At 48.6% G+C, this 14,732-nt stretch overlaps 2 protein-coding genes and 1 pseudogene across 2 annotated transcripts; 1 reads left to right on the top strand and 2 right to left on the bottom strand.

The window, feature by feature from the left end:
- Window positions 1-643: 643 nt before the first annotated feature.
- Window positions 644-2,489, bottom strand: LOC105536028 (leucine-rich repeat extensin-like protein 3). Its single transcript, XM_011975294.1, is given in 6 exon segments — window positions 644-721; window positions 798-992; window positions 1,085-1,131; window positions 1,134-1,226; window positions 1,229-1,373; window positions 2,481-2,489. Coding segments are annotated over 6 exon segments (567 nt in total).
- A 53-nt stretch (window positions 2,490-2,542) lies between these two features.
- Window positions 2,543-14,732, top strand: part of LOC105536027 — a 54,730-nt pseudogene continuing 42,540 nt past the window's right edge.
- On the bottom strand, window positions 9,952-11,172 carry LOC105535995 (CMT1A duplicated region transcript 15 protein-like protein). The gene is given in 3 exon segments (XM_011975248.1): window positions 9,952-10,441; window positions 10,444-10,713; window positions 10,855-11,172. Coding segments are annotated over 3 exon segments (843 nt in total). The 5' UTR covers window positions 11,120-11,172; the 3' UTR covers window positions 9,952-10,133.

The raw sequence follows: 14,732 nt of genomic DNA, 5'->3' as shown, positions 1-14,732 counted from the left end.
GAAAAGTCGTTGGAGTTCTAACTTGGTGTTGAGTAAGGAGATGGAGGAAGAAAAGAATATACCGACTCGAAGAGCAAAAGTTGAAAATACAGAACTTATGAGAACATTTTAACTGAGGAATGTTGAGTGAAACAATAGAGCTCTCCCCACATCTCCCTCTCTCGGTGGTCCTCTTTCCCACTATCTTCTTCCCCTCGCCCTCTCCCCACAGTAGATTTTCTTTTTTATTTTGAGATAAATAAAACTCCAGGCTGGAGTGCAATGGTGCAGCCTCAGCTCATTGCAACTTCCACCTCCCGAGTTCAAGCGATTCTCCTGCCTCAGCCTCTGGAGTAGCTGGGATTACAGACGGTCGCCATCACACCCGGCTAATTTTTGTATTTTTAGTAGAGACTGTGTTTCAGCATGTTGGGCAGGTAGGTCTCGAACTCCTGACCTTGTGATCCGTCTGCCTCAGCCTCCCAAAGTGCTGGGATTACAGGCATGAGCCACCGCGCCCTGCTGTGTCCTCACTGTTTTCTTTCCCACCCTCCTTTCTCCTTCTCCGACTTTCCAAGGTTCTTTCCCACCCTCTCCGTCCCCTCCTCCCCCTCTCCCCGCAGTCTTCTGGGCCCCACTGACTTCCAGCCGCAGCCAAGACCGTTCAGTTCTGAGGTAGCGGTGGGGGCGGGGGCAGCCGCGGTGGCACAGGCAGCGACTCTCCGGGGTCTCCAGTCGGCTGCTGGGGCGGAGAGAGCTCAGGGGCGGAGCTCAGGGGTCTACCTGGGCGCAGAGACACACCGGGCGCTGAGACGCACCGGGCGCTGGGACACAGGCGCGCGCATGCGTGGAGGGCTTCTAAGTGAAAGGCAGTGGGAGAGCGCGGAGAAGGGAGTGGGCGAGAAGACGATCGGGGGAGAAGGCGGTGGGAGAGGAAGAGGGGAGAAGAGGGTGCGGGGAGAGAAAAGCGCGGCAGGAAGTCGCTGCTGGGAGAAGGTGGGGAGACGGAAACGGGAAGAAAATGGTGGGGAGGGGAAGAAAACGGTGGCGAGTAAGAGGCTGGGAAACAAGACGATGGCGAGAGGGAGAGTGGGAAGATTATGACAGACGTTGCTGCGAGACGGTGGGAGGACACGGGAAGAAAACGCTGTGGGGGAAGAAAACGGGTGGGTAGAAAACGGTTGTGGGAAAGGCGCGGGGAGAAGACGGTGAAGGGAGAAGACGGCGCGGGGAGAAGACAGTGGGGAGAGAAAAGCGCGGCAGGAAGACGCTGCTGCGAGAAGAAGGTGGGGAGATGGAGGCCACAAGAAGATGGTGGAGAATAAGAGGCTGGGAAAGAAGAAGATGGGGAGAGGAGAAGAGGGTGGTGGCAAGACCGCGGCAGACAGACGCTGCTGCGAGGAGGTGGGAAGACATGGGAAGAAAACGGTTGGGGGTAATAGGCCGGGAGAAGACGGTGAGGAGAGCGGGGGGAGGGGAGAAGAGGGAGCGGCGGGAAGACGCTGCTGCGGGAATAGGCGGGAAGGTGGAGAAAGAGGGGAAGCGAGCGGGTGGAGAGGAGGGTGGGGGAGGCCGTGGGGAGAGGGAGATGGGAGGAAAAGGTGCCGCCACAGGAACCGGTGCTGCGAGGAGGCGGCGAGACTGAGGGGAAGAAAACGGTGGGGAAGAGAAAAAAAAACTGCGGGGAGAAGAAGGTGCGGGAAGAAGACGGTGGGGAGAGGGCAGCAGAGGATGCGGGAAGACCGCGGTGGGGAAGGAGGGAGAGGGGAAAAAAAGGTGGGAAGAAGACGTTGGGGAAGGGAAAGGTGGGAAAGGAGAAGGGTCGGGAAGGAGAGGGGAGGGAAAGGGCAGAAGGTGGGGAAGAAGACGGTTGGAAAGGGGAGAGGGAGAGGGGAAGAAAAGGGTGGGGAGGGAGAAGGGAAGAGGACAGGATGAGGGGAAGAAGAAGGGAGGGGAAAGTGGCGAAGATGACGCTGGGGAAAGAGACGGAGAGGGGAAAAAGATCGGTGGGAGAGAAGAGGATGAAGCAGGGAACGAGGTGGGGAGAGGGGAAGAAAAAGGCAGAAAGACGGGCTGAGAGAGAAGACAGTGCTGGGAGAAGAGGGGAGGGCGCGGGGAGGGAGAAGGGAAGCGGGGAAAGACGGTGGGAGAAGGTGGTGGGAGAGAAGGCGGCAGTGGGGGAGAAGAGTTGGGGGAAAAAGAATAGTGATACTTAACGTTTAAACGTCGTCGTCTTGGAGCTGAAGAATCAAATGTTGCTTTAGAGTCCCGGCCTAACTTTGTTCAATAAATTCCCACTTCCAAATATTTTGTGATTGCAGTGTGGGTCGTTTTTGGTACTTAGATCCAGAGCAGTCTCGGATTGTTAGTGACGGTGCTATCAAATTGCATGCTGTTCACCAGCTATAAATGAAAAGATCACATTTCCTTGAAGCGCACTTTAATATGTAATTCAAACACTTTTCTGAGAGACTCATTGGGGAAAAAATAGAGGTGTGTACCTTTGGCATTGAACATGGAGTCTCTGATTTTAGATTGCATTTGTTTCCCCAAATCTTTAAGAATGTGGCAGAAACGTGATTGAATACGGCATTCATTTTGTAGGGCAGTGCATGTTATTTTAATAAAGATGGGGTAAACTGATGCCTATAAGAAAATTAATTCAATTTAATTAATTCACTCATACAAATTTAGATTTCCTTAATATAAAAAACCCCAAAACAGTTAAATTGCCTTAGTCTTTTACCATAACTTCATGCTTAGAGTCAAGAGAATTTGTAAATGCAATCCTGTAATGCTGGTGTTGCGTTATGCCTATATGAAATACGTTTTAAACCTAAATGTTGCTTTTTTTTAAGTTATAGAACTTCATAGAAGTTTATGTGTTTTAATACTTACAGGTGAACTTGACAAATTATTAATTGGTGAATGATAACTATTATTGCTTGTAAAATAAGCAGTTAAATGTAATGATGTAAATACATTTTATATTACGGTATAGTTTTTTAAAAATATTTTCTTCTTTTGTATTCTAGTTTAAAATCCTGGAATACTTACTGATATCTTATTTCCCCATGAAAAGGCTTCAGCTAACTATATTGTATTTCCAAGCAAATGTTTGTACCGGAACATCAACTGTAGAAATTAAGCAAAATCTGTATTTTAGGACAGTTGCAGTGGCTCGCACCTGTAATCCTAGCACTTTGGGAGGCCGGGGTGGGCAGATCACTTGAGGTCAGGAGTTCGAGACCAGCCTGGCTAACATAATGAAACCCCATCTCTACTAAAAATACAAAAAAAATTAGCCGGGCGTGGTGGCGTGTGCCCATAATCCCAGCTACTCGGGAGGCTGAGTCGGCAAAATAGCTTGAAGCCAGGAGTCGGATGTTGGGAGTGGCCGAGAAGGTACCATTGCACTCCAGCCTGGGAGAAAAGGGTGAAGCTCTGTCTCAAAAATAAATACATAAATAGCCAGGTGTGGTGGTGCACACCTGTAATCCCAGCTACTTGGCTGAAAGGCTGAGGCGGGAGAACCACTTGAACCTGGGAGGTGGATGTTGCAGTGACTCAAGAACGTGCCATTGCTCCAGGCTGGGCACAAGAGCGAAACTTCGTCTCCAAAAACCAAGCCAAAACAAAACAAAATAAAAAAGAAAATGTATATAAACATATTTTCAGGGATCCGTGCAAATTAATTAATTAATTTATTTATTTATTTATTTATTTATTGAGACAGTCTAGTAGCTCTGTTGCTAGGCTGGAGTGCAGTGGCACAATCTAGACTCACTGCAATCTCCACCTCCAGGGTTCAAGAGATTCTCCTGGGATTATAGGCACGTGTCGCCATGCCCAGCTAATTTTTTTTTTTTTTTTTTTTTGGAGATGGAGTCTCGCTCTGTCGCCCAGGCTGGAATGCACTGGCACAATCTCGGCTCACTGCAAGCTCAGCCTCCCGGGTTCATGCCATTCTCTTGCCTCAGCCTCCTGAATAGCTGGGACTACAGGTGCCTGCCACCACACCCTACTAAAGTTTTTGTATTTTTAATAGAGACGGGGTTTCACCATGTTGGCCAGGATGGTCTCGATCTCCTGACCTCAGGATTCGCTCACCTGGGAATCCCAAAGTGCTGGGATTACAGGCGTCAGCCACCGCACCAGGCCAAGACTACTCTTTAATTCCCAAGGCCACTCACTGTGGTTTGAGCATGTGCCACAGCCTATGCTCGGGTTGATGCCCCACATTCCCATGGTTATCCAAAAGAGGCCCTGAGACTCACAGTGGCCATTGTTAATACTCTGAGGTTGCAGCAGCAGTGACAACTGAAAATCTACAAGCATCAGAAGAAAGAGGTGTTGCAGAGAGGAACCACAACCATCACAAACCTGGAGTGCTTGGTGGACCCCCTGGATCCCATTGGCTGCATGTTTCTCACTTTGACTGAGGCCTGCCTCCTGAATGATGACGGCTATCTAAATATGAATGAAAGCAGACCCCCTGTGTACCAACATGTACCTGTGGCTATAGGCTCCCCAAACAGCAGTGAGTCCTACTTGTCATTGGCCCTGGAAGCTGCATCCATGGGCCTGGGTCACAGAGGGTAATGCCTGAAGGCTCCTACCCACAGTACAAGGTGTGTGGTAATGAGGAGCAGCTCCTCAGCCAACTCCAAGAGCTGCAGCTGGGTGAAGACTTAGTGCAAACTCTCCAAAAATAGGGCATCTTGCTGCTGGAAGGTGGCCCTTTCAGCACTCTGGGAAGTCATCCAGCGAGAGAGCGTTTCCATGCATACTTCTGCCAGTATTTGTTCTCAGCTCTGCTGTCTCATGATCCAGACCTGGCCTATAAATTAGCCTTACGTGTCATAAGGTTACCTGTTTTAGAAAACTCAGGTTGTGCAGGCGACACATCCCTCCCTCACCATGTGGTGTCTCTGGTGCCCAGCCGTTATCCTCCCTGGTTCCTGCTTGGACACTTGGAATCACAGCAGTGGGAACTGGCCTCCACCATGCTGACTGCTGCCAAAGGAGACACTTTGAGGCTCTGAACAATTCTGGAAGCAATGCAGAGGCACATTTGTTCTTTCCCCCTCATCTTCAAACTGGCCAAAAATGCGTTCAAGATTGCTACTCCCATTAACAGTAGTACTGACAGCACCCTGCTCAACGTGGCCCTGAAACCTGGGCTACAGGTGATGCGGATGACCTTATCAACCCTTAACTGGAGACCCCGAGGGATAGTACGATGGTTGGTGATCTGTGGTACAGAAGTGGGTAACTCCCACCTCCCTCTATGCCCAGGGGAAAGGAGTTTCTATGCCCTACTCTTGGGACAGGACAATGAATCCATGGAGCTCTCATATTCCTGTTCCTGATGGCTTAAGAAAGGATGGGGCTGATGGTGGGAGAAGATGGCCTCTGTTCAGCCAGCCCAAGTTCTGTCCTCACTGCTTAAAACAACTGTATGCTGACGTCAGCAGCACTTTGACCCTTGCATCAGAGACATGCCTAAGAGAATGAATTTTCAGCTGCCAATACTCAAGTGTGCCCCTGGGAGGAAGTGGGCCTGGTGGTTTGGTCCCTGTCTCTGTCCATGCTTGTGAGAAACCCCAGACAGCTTGGAGGCTCAGGATGCTTTCTTTTTTTTGGGTGGCGGAGGGGGATGGAGTCTCATTCTGTCACCCAGGCTGGAGTCCAGTGGCTCAATCTCGGCTCACTGCAAGCTCCACCTCCCGGGTTGATGCCATTCTCCTGCCTCAGCCTCCTGAGTAGCTGGGACTACAGGCGGCTGCCACCACCCCCAGCTATTTTTTTCGTATTTTTAGTAGAAATAGGGTTTCATCGTGTTAGCCAGGATGGTCTCGATCTCCTGACCTCGTGATCTGCCCGCCTCGGCCTCCCAAAGTTCTGGGATTATAGGTGTGAGCCACTACGCCTGACCGGCTCAGGACCCTTTCTAAAGCCCAAAGACCAGCACAAGACTCAACCCTGAGAGGCCCCACTTCACCTAGAACCCCTGGCAGATCCGCCATCCTGCCCTCGGGGCAAGCAAACCCCAGGCTCTACTGCTCCATCCTTGTGAGGGGCTAAGAGCACCTGCAGAAACCTTCAACCTTCTGGCCTGGGGATGGAAGGGATAGGAAGAGAGCCCAAGCAGGGTCTAGCTGTCTGGGATGCTTTCCTAGCCCTGGTTTGCCTCAGATCATGTCAAGGTTGCTGAGGAGGAAGGATAACCCATCTCCGCAGGCCAAGTTCAAACCTCACACGGTAATCTGGGCAGACCTGAATCAGGACCCAGGTTGCCACGGCTGAGCTCAGGTTCTCCCTCACAGGTGTGTGGGCCCCAGTGAGCATCTTGCAGAGCTGGGACACACTCTTCACCCCTACTGAGGCTACTAATATTGTAGCTGCCACAGCCTTATCCCACACCACTATCCTGCGCCTCAGTCTTGATTATCCACAGCGGGAGGAACTGGCTAGCTGTGCTTGCACACTGGCCTTGCAGTGTGCTATGAAGCATCCACAGAGCTGTGCCCTGTCATCAGCCCTTACACTCTGAGAAAGACCACATTGCCTTTGAGGCCGCCTGCCAGATTGCCACTGAGGCTGCTGCCGGTGGCACGGCCCATTCCCAGCTGTTCCCCGTTGCCTACTATGCGCAGCTCCGTGGCTGCACGCTCCGTGCCTTCAAGCTGGCCTCATTGGCCATGAACCATCTTAACCTGGCTCTTAACCAGGATACCCATGCAGCCATCAATGACGTGCTCTGAGTTTGTGCCCTCAGCCACTCTCTGGGCAAGGATGAGCTGGCAGTGCTCATCCCCCTGGTGGTGAAGAGTGTGCACATTGCCGTGATGCTTTCAGACATCCTGTGTGCGACACTGCACGGTGACTGCACCCGAGGCTGCCGCAGCTCTGAAAAGCTCATCTCTACTGACAGAGCTCCATTGTGCCAGTTGCTGATACCACCATGAATGCTTACATCAACACCCACATCAGCCTGACACACATCAGCCATTGCCAGTATGGAGTTCACTGAGTTTCTAAGCAAGGCTTGGGAGACCTTCCTGCTGCCCCAGGATGGCTTCCTGCAATTTGCCCAGTTCATTAGCAACCACAAACAGATCTACAAAGGCAAGGAAAAGCTGATGCAGCTGGTTCGAGAGCCCTTTGGCTGAGAAAGCAGATAGCTCACTGGCCCAGCAGCCTGGGTCCCCAAGTAGTATCAGGTCAGGCCAAAAACACTGAAACATTTGTCCACCCTGAGAGGACTCTGAGCACCTGTGGCTGAGGCCAAAGGACCACAGGGCTAATGATGGGGAGAGTCCAACTCTAATGGATATGCATACCTTGGCAAACTTGTCACTACAGCCCACTGTTCACGGAGAAGCTGGGCCCTGCAGGTCGACCAGAAAGCCCAAGATATGCCACCTTCTGCCCCTGTGTCCTGCATGTCCTGGGCATTGGCGCTGTCTCCCTTAGCAAACACAGAACACTGTTCCATCTCAGAGATTGCTGAACCAGAGAAACAGATGCATTTATGGTACTGTAAATACTATAGTATATGTGTTGCCAATTATTGTAAAGTTGTAAATATTTATAATTCTGGTTCTGATTTGATGGGCCCTTGAGGTAGCTGTGGGTGGAGGATATGCTTATTGTCTCAGGAGACTCACAACCATTTCTCAGGTTTCCCTTGCAGAGTGTATGCCCTTCCCAGTGGGATAGTGGGGGTGCCAAGGAGAAAAGCAGCCAGTTAGAAAAAATCCCAAGACTAGTCTATGCAGAATCTCTCACCTGCAGACAGGGCATTAATAGCCCAGTGGTGGGTGAGTGGCAGAGGCCAGGACTGGACTTAGACTTTTGCCTCACAAAGCTATGAGGACTCTGAAGCTCCTCCCCTGCCTCACACAGCCTCGCCAGGAGTCTGCTGAGCACCTTTGAAACAAGTGCAGGGAAAAGATGAACGTCTGCAAAGCCACTGAGCTCACAATATTCATCTACACTGGTCACCTTTGTGTTAAAGAGTGTGTGTATCTGTATAACTGAGTGAGTACATGTGTCAATGTGCATAGATAAATCTGCACATGCCTGTCTGTATGTGCACATTATAGGTTTATGTGTATCTATGTCAGTTCTATGGCTGTGTACCTGTGTGGATATGTGCACACTGGACTGTGGGTCTCTGTGTGAGGATGTAACATTTGCGTACATGTGAGGATGCATATCTATGTATAAATGTTCTCATGTTTTGCATGTTTAGTGTGTATCTGGGCACACATGAGCACATGTGTAGAAATATGTGTCTGTGTGTATGCTTGCTGTCCATGCATCTGTGGTTTTATATGTGTAACTGAGCGTATTTCTACATGTAGGAATGACTGCATGTTCATCTTAGAGGATCTGCATGAATGTGTCCTTTTTGTGAGATTTCTCTTCCTATTCGTCTTAAATCTCTTTCACCAGCTAAATGTGTGTTCCCCATCTCTGTGCCTCCTCTATTCATTCTCTCCCCAAATGAGCTTCTAAGCACCAGTCTCCCTCTGCCATCAAACTGGCTGCTTTCGCTGCACAGTTCTCTTCTCGTCCCTTACTTGCTTTCTTCCCCTGCCTTTCTACCTCAAGCTTCCTCTGCCTGCTTTTGTCACAGTCTCATTGCTTGATGACTTGAAGGCTAGGGCTGGTCTGCAGTTAGCCTCTCCTTTCCTAATTTCTAGCCCTAGTAGGCAGCCCTGTCATAGCCCTGGCTGACCTCTGCAGTGTATCATCATATTCCTGCTACCTTCCTGACCCCTATGCTCAGCCTGGAATTGTTGTAGGAGATAGCAAGGGCTATCAGAAGAGTCAGTTGGTTACCTTGGTGTGTACTCTTTTATGTCTTAGTTTCTGAGTTGGGGGTGGGGTTTCTTAGGGAAGGAGTTGTATATCTAGAATGCGAACTAGGAACTTCTCCGTCTGCTTTTTCTTTCGTTGACAAACTGTCACTTTTTCTACTACAAACTGACCAAGAAGTTGTATTTGCCGCTTGTGGCTACTCAAGTCCTACTGCCCAGCCAAGCGCCCCTACGTCTCAGCCCAATGGGTTGGTTAAGAGAGAGAGAGAGAGACAGAGAGAGGTCACTCTCATTTTTGTGTCACAATTGCCCTTGTTTTTAGCAAGTGTGTGAACTCACAGTGCTTTTCTATGAATAAATCATGAATCACATGAAAGATCACTTTTCTTAAAGAAAAAAAATTCCCTAATCCCAGAGGGGACCAGCAAATACTTAATAGAAGATTATAGATTTCCTGTGAGTGCATATGGCTTGGGGTGACCTGATTCTGTAAAGCAAATGTTACTGTCCTCAAATTCATGTGTCGAATTCTAATTCTATGTGATGGTATTTGGAGGTGGGCCTTGGCAGGTGAATAAGTTCATGAAGGCGGGGACCTCATGAATGGAATTGGTGCCCCTATCAAAGGGACTGCAGAGAGCTCCCTCATCCCTTCTGTCATGTAAGGACACAGTAAAAAGATGGCTGTCTATGAACAAGGAAGCCAGCCCTCTGTAGACACGGAATCTGCTGACCATTTGACCTTGGATTTTACCATCTCCAGAACTGTGAGAAATCAATTTTCTATGCTACCTAGTCTATGGCATTCTGTTTTGACACTCAGATTAGCTAAAGTGCCAGCATGTCAACTTGCACACATAATTCTTGGAAACTCTGATGCCAAATCCTTGATGGCAAAAGGTGATTGATCTGCCAGAGACATGAGCCTACATCATTCCCTCTTTCCACAATAAAACCAGAGAGTCAAAACAGGCAAGAGTAAGTCAAGGTCTTCTAAAAGCCATACCTGAAAGGTTTCCAATAGCAGTTGACTCGATGGTAATTCAATCACACAAACAACCACAACAAAAGACACAACTACCAAAGATTTTCAGGATCACCTCAAAAACACAATCTAACATTAGGGAGTTCAAAAAGGTGCGAAGTTTCAGAAAAAAAAGTTTATTGATATACCGTTTCATCAACTTGTAATTCTAACACTATTAATAAATGCTAGGGCAGGTAGTGGCACGGAGAGCCTGGGGCACAAGTGCTGTCTTTAAAAGCTTTGCTTGCTGTACCCTTTGGAGCTGCTTCCTGGTCCCCTCACTCCCTGCCCGCCTGTTAGGAGCCCGTCCTGGGCAGCCCAACAGGGGCAAACAGCCTGGATGCCCAGTTGCAGACAGACATCCATGCCTGCAGGAGGAGGCCACCTCTGGGTGCAGGAGGAGCTACTGGAACTCTTCTAACCACCCTTCTTTTAATGCCTTCAAGCACCTCCTGCACACAGATGGACCCCAACAGCAGCAGTAGAATAAACAGGCCCTGCAGCAGCAGGACTGCAGCTCTAGTGAATGAGACAAGCCTCTCTCCGGCAAGGTAGAGGAGCCCAGGCTCAAAACCCTGGTCTCCGCCTCCATGTTTGCCACCTGCCCAGGACTAGGGGCAGCATGGGAGCTGCTGGCTGGGACCGTGCTGGTCACCCCCTCCCTCCGACTTCTCTCTACAGCCACGTTTTCAGTTGCAGGGCTAAGGCCAGTGGCTACAATAGGTGCCATAATTTCAGGCAGCTCCTCGTTGGACTGGTCCTTGGCTGGAGCTCCCTCCAGCTCCAGCGCTGTCTCTGGAGGGGACTCTTCCCATGCTGGCTCTGGCTCAACAGCTGGTGCTGGAAGTGCTGGTATTTCTGTATGTGGAACAGGAGCTGAAAAAGGAGAAAGCGTCCCCAGCCGCAGTCACTTTCCACTGGAATTTCCAAACACAGAAAAAACCTCACTGAATTTAAAGGAGTTCCAGCCCCTAAACACTGCCCCTACAAAGTCTTCCAGACTGCAGGCCACCTCACCATGTGCCTGTGCCTCCATGGGCTCCCGAATCTCCTCCTGGACAAGGACAATGTGCAGATGCAGCCCCGATGGGATCTCTGGTGTGGCCTGGCCTGCTAGGGCCTGCCCCGGGCTGCCCTGTGGTACCCGGGTGCACCTTCTTACAATGGGCCACAGGCATCTGGGGTGAGGGATGAGCCTTCTTCGGCATCGTCGGAAAAGGCTCTCACTCCCTCCATTCCTGAAGCAGCAGCCTCTTGAAGTGGGGAAGCAACACGAGAACATATTGTTCTCTTGAGCGTATTCTACCAAGTGAGCTGGTTACGGTGCTGACTCTAGGATATGGGCACCTGGTTACCAGAGTTCTAAGTTCTGTTCGGGTCTGTCATTAAGGAAGTGAGGTCGCTTAAGGTTCCGTCCCCTCAGCCCCTTCCTTCCATACGACCTTCTTAAGACTCCACTGGGCTGCTGACTGCTCACCCTCCCTCCAGGACACCTCCTTACCTAGACACCATTATGTCCACCCAGGGCCTGCTTGGACACCTGTGCCTGATGTTCACCGGGGGGCCGGATGTCCTCCTCAGGCCTGATGTCCACAGAAGGCCTGATACCTGCCTTGGGCCTATGTTCCTCTTGGGGCCTTGTGTTTACCTGGGGGCTGTATCCAGCTGGGGCCTGATGGCTTACTGGGTCTTGTTCACCTAAGGTCTTGTATCCACCTGGGGTCTGGTGATCACCTGGGACTTGGGTATCAACCTGGGGCCTGGGTGTCTACTTAAGGCCAGATGTGTGCCTAAGGCCTGAGTTTTTACCTGGGCCTGATGTTCTCCTGTGGACTGGCTGTGTACCTTGGGTCTAATGTACACCTGGAGCCTACATGTCTACTTACGGCACGGTGTCTACCTGCAGCCTGATGTCCACATGAATCTAGTGTTCAAATGGGCTGCTGTCCACCTAGGGCCTTGGTGTCCATCTGGGGCCTGGTTGTCAACTTGGGGCCTGATGTACGCCTTGAGTCCAGAGTCCACCTGGGGCCTGATGTCTGCCTGCAGGACTGGCGTCCTCCTGAGGGAGGTGGGAGGATCTCTGGAGCTCAAGAGGTGGAGACCACAGTGAGCCGTGATTGTGCCACTGCCCTCCAGTCTGGGTGAAAGAGCGAGACCCTGTCTCAAACAGATCAACAAAAAAACACACAAATTATATAGCTATACAAAAATATTTTCTTTCCTTTTAACCTTATTCTATGAGCTTTTTTTATTATTTATTTCACTTTTAAAAGGTTTTCGTTAAAAACCAAGACACAAGCACACACTTTCGCCTAAGCCTAAGCAGGGTCAGGATCATCATTTCACTGTCCTCTACCTCCACATCTTGTCCCACTGGAAGGTCTTCAGGGGCAGTAACAGGCATGGAGCTGTCATCTCCTTGATAATAATGCCTTCTGGAAACTTTCTGAAGGACCTGCCCGAGGCTGCTTCACAGTTAACTTAAAAACAAAGTAGTAAGCATATACTCTAAAATAACAAGAAAGAAACCAGGATATTAAATACATAAAATATTAACATCAGCATCTATTATTTTCATCAAGCATTATGCACTGTACATGATTGTACACACCCACATCACCACAAACATGTAAACTCTGTGGTGTCCAATAAATCTGCCTTTCTTTACCTACAACTGTCTTGGTAAATTCTTTTACTTCGCATCCCACAGTTCCAGAGAGTCGCTGCTCCCCTATGACACTGAGTAAGGAGGATGTATAGCTGACACCATTGAAAATGTTCCCTGAGGCCTAGCTCAGGCCACAGATTATGGTGAAGCTGCCAACTTCCACACTGTAAGCCTACAGGGGGCATCTATTGGTCAGGCACTTGCAGAGGCCCCAGGGTATACCCCAGCACACTAGAGGCGCCTCCCCACACGCACAACCCCAGGCATGTATAGGGGATCCACATTCCTGCACACAAACACCAGGTAATGCATGAGGGGAAGGGAGGCTACCTTGAGACTAAGCACTGCCTCACTACCTAAAAGCATTCTGTCATCATGAGGGCGAACCAGAGATTGACTCGACTGGCTGTTTTGTCCATCACTTTGGCCCTTGAGTTACTAACGTTGATGGAACTGTTCAAAGTTACTGACTTTGGGTTTTCTGCCCACGTAACTGCCGGAAGCTAAGATGGGAACATCAGTGTCAGTCAAATAAAGCAACATGCATTAACTTAGGGACCGCTACACAAGCTCACCAGTACATCCTTCTGTTGCCACTAGGATGCCACTTACTCTTCTACATAAGACAAAAGATTTTTAAAGTAGAATATGAATTGTTGCTTTTATGGAGAAGCCATTATTAAATTTTATAATTGCCCTGCTTTTTTCAAGTATGACATATAAACAGTTAAATCGATTCAAGATCATTAAATCATATGAAGTAATTTTTATATACATTATCTGCTGGGTTGAATATTACATAAATCTTCTCCAACCCATTGGTAGTCTTACAAAGACAGAGGCATATTTTTTGAATTTCTGAGCTTGATATCAAACAATATAAATGCTGTTAAGAATGCTGAGATGGATTTGCTTAATATATGTCAAACCGGCCTGCCTTCACAGGAAGGGCATATAGCCGCTGCACTTGCACCAGACAATTTATTTGTGTGTCCGTGGACAAGAAGTAAAGAAAAACAATGAATAACTTCCAAAGCAGTGAACACATTGCAGTTGAGCTCTAGAATTCTTAGTAGAAACCATGAAAAGGGAATGAAAACACTTAGAGCAATTGCAGGTTAGAAACTGGGATTCACAGGAGGTTAACGGAGCACATTGTGTTAAGTGAAATGAGCCAGGCACAAAAAGACAACTACCACGTGATCTGACTTATGTGGAATGCAAACAATGGTACTCACAGAAGCAGGATGTGGAATGGAGGTTACCAGGGGCTGGGAGGCAGGGGTTTGGGGAGACAGTGAAAGCATTCAAAATTGTAGTTAGACAGAAGGAATAAGTTTAAGGGATGCATTCCACAACATGGTGACTGAAGTTAATGTATTGTATTCTTGAAAATCAAGAAGTGTTCTCACCAAAAAAATAAGTATGCGTATGTTCCTGAGTGCAATGTAATCATTCCACAATCTGCTTATTTCTAAACATGTTTTACACAACATATATACAATTTTATTTGCCATTTAAAAAAACTAATGAATTGTAAAAAGAATTAAGTACTGGAAAACTGGTCACAGTTTAGGACAACTCTCTTTGTAAAATTAATGGTTCCTTTCTTAACCAACCCGTTGGTCTATATTAGTTAATGAAATGAAACTTGGTTTATACTCTAAATCTCAACACAAAATTGTAGTCGTCTTCTATGTATTATCTGAGCTGAAAGTAACAGCAGAATCAGAATGAAAATCATCTGAAAAGAAAGTTTTCCCAAGTGAAATGTTTTATTGGCCTTTGATTTATCTCTTTTACTTAGAAATAAAATGAATACTTACTATTTTAATAGACCCAATTGCTTCAGGCTATAAACTTGATCACACAATTTCAATTCAATTTTTATAGCCTGAGAGATATGCTTTTGAAAATATTCTTGGCTGGATGCGATGACACACGCCTGTAATCCCAGCACTCTGGGAGTCTGAGGCAGGCGGATCATGAAGTCAGGAGACCATCCTGGCTAACACGGTGAAACTCTGTATCCACTAAGAAAATACAAAAAATTAGCCAGGAGTGGTGGCGTGTGCCTGTGGTCCCACCCACTGGGGAGGCTGAGGCAGGAGAAAGGCATGAACCCGGGAGGCAGAGCTTGCAGTGAGCCGAGATTGTGCCACTGCACTCCAGCCTGGGTGACAGAACGACACTCCGTCTCAAAAAAAAAAAAAAAAAAAAAAAA

The sequence above is a fragment of the Mandrillus leucophaeus genome, unplaced genomic scaffold, assembly GCF_000951045.1.
Source record: "Mandrillus leucophaeus isolate KB7577 unplaced genomic scaffold, Mleu.le_1.0 Scaffold153, whole genome shotgun sequence".
NCBI lineage: Eukaryota > Metazoa > Chordata > Mammalia > Primates > Cercopithecidae > Mandrillus > Mandrillus leucophaeus.
This window is presented reverse-complemented; position numbering and strand designations above follow the sequence as displayed.